This window comes from Plectropomus leopardus, chromosome 23 (assembly GCF_008729295.1).
Source record: "Plectropomus leopardus isolate mb chromosome 23, YSFRI_Pleo_2.0, whole genome shotgun sequence".
NCBI classification, from domain to species: Eukaryota; Metazoa; Chordata; class Actinopteri; order Perciformes; family Serranidae; genus Plectropomus; species Plectropomus leopardus.
Genome location: NC_056485.1, coordinates 7,425,989 through 7,431,288, shown reverse-complemented (window position 1 = coordinate 7,431,288; position 5,300 = coordinate 7,425,989). Strand labels below are relative to the sequence as shown.

The window sequence follows — 5,300 nt, the reverse complement described above, 5'->3', positions numbered from 1 at the left end:
TCAACTGACTAACAGTGTAATGGACATGGCCTTGTGAAAATCAAATTTAATTACAATTACAATTACAAATTACAAATTTAATAATAATCATTAATTACAGCGCCACCATGTGAATTTTGAGTCATATTTGGTCATTGCAGCTTTTGACTCAGTGCAGCTTTTTAAATAATTGATCATAGTTGATCATAGTCTCTGATGCAAAATCTTTTAACTGTGGAGTTTCTCGTGGAAGGTGACTAAAACTATTGTTATATTAGGGCTGTACAATTAATCGAATTTTAATCGTGATCACGATTTTGGCCGCCACGATTAAATTACCCTGATCGTCGGCGATATTTACATTGAAAATGCGGGCTCTGCTACATATCTAATCAAGCGCTTTCTCAATCAGTCGTCAGTCAACCACCAGGGGGCGAACGCGTGGTAAAGGCTTCATTAAGCTGCCTAAATAACAAGCGAGTGCACCCTGCGGCAGGAGCCTTTTGTCACACTGTGGACTAACAAGAGTGAGTCATGTCGAGAGAAGAAAGTACAGCAGGAACTGGAGAGGAGCATCATGGTGAGGAGCTAGTGCCTCGAAAGGGATCAACATCTGTTGTCTGGACCAGTTTCGGATTCAGGGCAAGTGATGTTAAACAAGAAGTAGTCATACGTAAAGAGTGCAGCAGAGTTGTGTCTGCCTCGCAGGGTAACACAACTTATCTGTTCAACCATCTGAAAAAACATCACGAACACAAATACCAGGAATGTATGAAGCCCAAAGCTAACATTCCTTCAAAAATACAATTTAAATATGTACACGTAATTGAATTGTAGTCTTTACTAACATTATGGAGTGAATGTCAATGGATGAATTATCAAATGTTATATATTATGTATTTTTTTTATTTATTACAATTGACAAGTTAAATAACAAAAAATAAAATGATTATTTAAAGTTTCATTTTGCACTGAAAACTGTTTACATATTGTTTGTTGAAAAGTAGTGCAATAAAAATAAAGATGTTTTCCATAACATGATGAATAATCGTGAATAATAATCGTCTGGATTACAATATTGATCAATATCACCGTGATTAAAATTTTGACCATAATCATGCAGCCCTATGTTATATGCTGTAATGACAAATGAACTATCCAACTAATAACCCAGCACAAGCTCAATATGCTTCTGCCCCAATGGTGCTTGAACCCTAATCAATGACTTCATCTCAACCATCAAGTAATTCACTTGGCTTACTGTAGCCAAAAAGCCTAAAGTCCTCCTCGTAGAGTTCATACAGCTTCCTCCTGTCCTCTAGGGGCACTGTGCTAAACCACCTTGACACAGAAGCAGAGGATGTCACGTTTTTATAGACGGGAGGGAACTTAATGTCATCCTGCAGCTTTAACATCTTCAGCAGCTGTTCAGTGTCCTGCTGTAAAGTCTCCTGATGTCCAATGAAGTCATACCTAAAGGTTAAAAAAAAAAAAAACAGTGTCAAACTGCAGCTGGAATAAGCGTTGTTTTTTCGTTAAAATTAGAGAAGCTCGTAGTTTGTGGATGTTCAAAGGGGCCTTCCAATAATTTTACACATTGAGATCAATGCATTTAAATCATTAGAAGCATGATTCAGCCTATCAAGGAGTTTTGCAGATTTCTTTCGAGCCCGGGATCAAGTAGCAATATGGGAAATGGGTCTCTGTAGTGTGACTCACTCAAGGTACTTGGCTCGGCCCAAATGTCCACCGTCTGGACTTGTGGACCAAGCTGCAGCCTTCTGTTATACAGTGACATGACAAGACTGCAAGGCTATAAAGCCGCTGACAGACAGGCCTCAAGTCTGTTTCCCTGGTTGCTGTGGAAATGAGGACCAGGCTATGACTAAATAAACTGGGTATTACTGACATTGGAGGAGCTATTGTTGCTTTTCTGTCTATATTTTTGGCATAACACTGCATCAAGTGTATAATTAATGAGCGTTGCTATTGTGATGTAAACCACTGGTTTGTGGACAGCTGTTTTGAAGCCTAGAGTCTGGCATTTTGGCTGTCACCATCTTGGTTTCTTGAAGCTGGACATGACCATATTTGGATGAAAGCTGTAAAGGAGGGAGGGTTGGATTTGACTCACAGACTGTGGTGACACCTCACAGGTAGCGTGTCACTTAAGTGACCCAGCCCCTTACGTTGTTTAACTTTTGCCCATACTAAAATTTAAACAGGTTATATTAAAATTCAACCCCATACAATTTAGACAAAAACTTTTTTTTTGCACCGGGCTGTAAACATGTTTATTTCTGCTGTAAAGTTGTGCATTTTAATATGGTGTTTGAGGATTTCGCTTTTGAGCAAACCTCAAGTAGTCATTCAAGGAACTGCAGTTTTTGGCACTTGCCAACTGGCTTAATGTTTCAGCCACAGAGCTTCTTTTACATATATATGTTGAATATTATTTCTGGCCTAAATGATTCAAGTAATGTTTTAATACAGTAATTGGTTTACGCATTCATAATATGGACGTGACATAACTAGGGACTAATATTCATTCAAAAAATTCATTACTATCCATCCCATAGTTATGGAAGCCCCGGGCAAGGTAAAAAAAAAAAAAAAAGCTGTCAATATTGGCCAAAACCTAAGTTTAGAGATATAATAATTAATATTAAGTGTATTAAGTTTTTCTAGTTGGCAAGCCCATATTGCAAGAAATTATTTTGGGTAGTTAAATTTGTGAAGTTGGGTATGTCGGCATCCTAAGTGGACTCTAAAAGTCCACAGAAAGTCTGCTTTAGGTGCCTTATGGACTGAATAAGGATGTGGATTTGAACAGCCCTCAGTACATACAGACTCCAGGAACATGCCCACAAAGTCTGAGCCTGCATGTCTGGTAAAGTCCGTACATGTGGATTGAGCCTAAAAATAATGATGTTTTGGCCCCAACTGCTGCAAAATGGACAGTAGTTTTTGAAATTGTCTTTGTATTTCGCCTTAATTTATGAAAGCACACTAAATCGCCATGTACTTACAAGGAAAGTTTCAAAATAATAAACCTCCCCAGGCTGATCTCAATTAGTTTTTGATTTAGTCTTTAAAGGAAATCCATTTTTTGAAAGTATGACTTAAATAATTAAAGTGGCCTTACTGTATAGTGCAGGGGTTGCACAAGTGGTGCATGTGCCTCCAGTGGGAATCAAAGGGCTGCTTCTGTGTCTGCGGGTCCAGCAGGTACTGAATAAAGTTGTGAAATGAGGGGCGCACACCGGATGCAAACGCCTCCTCCTTTGTCTTTGGTGGATTAGCCATGTTGCCATACCGCTGCAGAATGTCCCAACCAAAGTATTTATAGTAGAAGTCATTGTAGCCCAGTAACTTGTCTCGGTAGGCGGAGATGAGACGGGTAAATGGGTCCCGGACAAACAGGAATTTGGTGTAGTGCCTCAGCTTTGCCTGTAGTCAACAAATAAGTCTGCATCAATCATTTCTGTTTGTGACTTTAAGACAAACTCTGATGAATGAACTGACCTTTATCTCTGGTCTTTGGAAGCTGTTTAGGTGAGTGAGCTTCTCTGGCTGGTGGACCAATTCACCAGGTATGGACAACAGGTCTTGATATGGCTCGCTCAGGTTTAGGACAAACATAAATTTCTTCCAGTTGGTAGACGCCACCTATAAATAAGACTTAAAGGTCTAAAGCCTGTGGTGGCAGTGTAAGTAATAAGTTTTGAAAGAGCCGTGCAGATTATAGGTTTGGAAAATTTGTGTTGAAACCGAAGTTCCTGGGTGTGTTCATGTCACCTTGGGAATGTAACAGTAGATAATGCAGTGTTCGTCATCCACAACAAGGTTCCTTAGCTCCGTGTTACTCATGTTTTCAAAACTGTGCCTCCCCTCTGTAAATGCATTACACTTTTCTCTCAGCTGCTGCTTTCTCAGCTCCTGCAGCTGATGGATCCCCTCTGCTGTGATAAGAAGAATATATCTTAAAAATGTCTAAAATGATTAGAGCTAAATTAACTCAGGTGTCAGTGAAAGCCAAACGCCAAACGCCAAACATTTTGTCTTACGGTAAAGCTCCACAATAATACAAAAGTAATCAAGGGAGAGACCGCTGCTCAACCATGTACTAATCCATTATCTAACCGACAATTAATTTCACAAACAGCTTAGCAAATGTACACACAAAGCATCAACCCAGAGCAGGATACAAACCAGGAACAGTATAAAACACACACAAACACAAAGATACATATTCTACCTTTGTTTATCTGTGATATTTCCCATTGGTAAATGAGAAACATAGATCCCATAATTCCGAAAAACAGCAGGAATCTTCTGCACGCTCTCATGGTAGCCAGTGTCACTGAACCAGAAACAAGAAAAGTACACTGAATGTAAGGCATTTCAAGAAATTAGTAATGAAAAGAATACTCGACCCACAAAATAATTTTTTGCATATTTTATTACTCACCCTGTGGTACCTTGAATCTCTAAAAAAAAAAAACATTGTTTTTCTTCCATGCATCCACTTGGCATTTAGGGTTTTCAGGAATATGCGTGTTTGGGGAGTACTGAGCGTACGACTGGATAAATGAGACGTGGATTATACTGCACATGATGCGTGAGAATTTAGAAACAGATGTTTTGATGTAGTTTTAATGTTTGTTGCCTGTGACTTCAATTCATCAAAATTTCTCAGTTCTTGGATTCTTTATTCATTGTGGAGGCTTGCAAGAAAAACAAAGCTCACAATTTCAGACTTACCCTGGAGTGAGTAATTGACATGCAAATAATCATTTTGTAGGTGAATTATTCCTTGAAGAGAAAAAGCCATTATACCTTTTTTCCCGATTAAACACTATCAGTAACAAAAGCTACACATACACTCTGTCCTGTAAGACATACTGGATGGAAAATGTTTTGTATTAGTTTTTAATAACATTATGACTGAGCATGATTCCAAAATCCACAAATAAATCAAAGCTGAAGTCACATTCATTCCTTTCAGTGTACTACAAATGAACTAATTTTAACCTAATAAATCAAACCAAATCAACAAACAACAACCATTATTTTGATGCTACCATGCAGGAGCAACCTAAATATCACATCACATCTTACCTTCCGCCATAGTTGTCTGATGATCTGAGAGAAAAATACTGATCAGTACCTCAGCCTTGAGAAACATGTCTTTACTGTACAAGTACACTGTAATGACCATAATGTCAACAGAGCAAACCAATTTGACATATCAATAGAAGGGTGCAAGAGACAATATTGACTCAGGACATTCTTACCCAGCTGTACAATTAAACCACACC

The 5,300-nt window shown here is 38.5% G+C and overlaps 1 protein-coding gene across 1 annotated transcript; it reads right to left on the bottom strand.

Annotated features, from left to right (window-relative positions):
- Nucleotides 1-1,211: 1,211 nt before the first annotated feature.
- Nucleotides 1,212-4,328, bottom strand: LOC121962478 (carbohydrate sulfotransferase 12-like). Its single transcript, XM_042512735.1, has 5 exons — nt 4,238-4,328; nt 3,778-3,941; nt 3,505-3,648; nt 3,125-3,429; nt 1,212-1,452 (listed from the first exon to the last, which is right to left on the bottom strand). Exons 1-5 carry the CDS (start codon nt 4,326-4,328, stop codon nt 1,212-1,214), a joined length of 945 nt encoding a protein of 314 aa, XP_042368669.1.
- Nucleotides 4,329-5,300: the final 972 nt, after the last annotated feature.

What these genes read in the sequence shown, in the direction of transcription:
- LOC121962478 (XM_042512735.1), bottom strand. Translation starts at nt 4,328, where the DNA reads ATGAGAGCGTGCAGAAGATTCCTGCTGTTTTTCGGAATTATGGGATCT. An exon ending in AATATCACAGATAAACAAAG is followed by an intron (nt 3,942 to 4,237) that starts GTAGAATATGTA and finishes TTCTTATCACAG; the next exon opens with CAGAGGGGATCCATCAGCTG. An exon ending in TGCAACCCCTGCACTATACA is followed by an intron (nt 1,453 to 3,124) that starts GTAAGGCCACTT and finishes TTTAACCTTTAG; the next exon opens with GTATGACTTCATTGGACATC.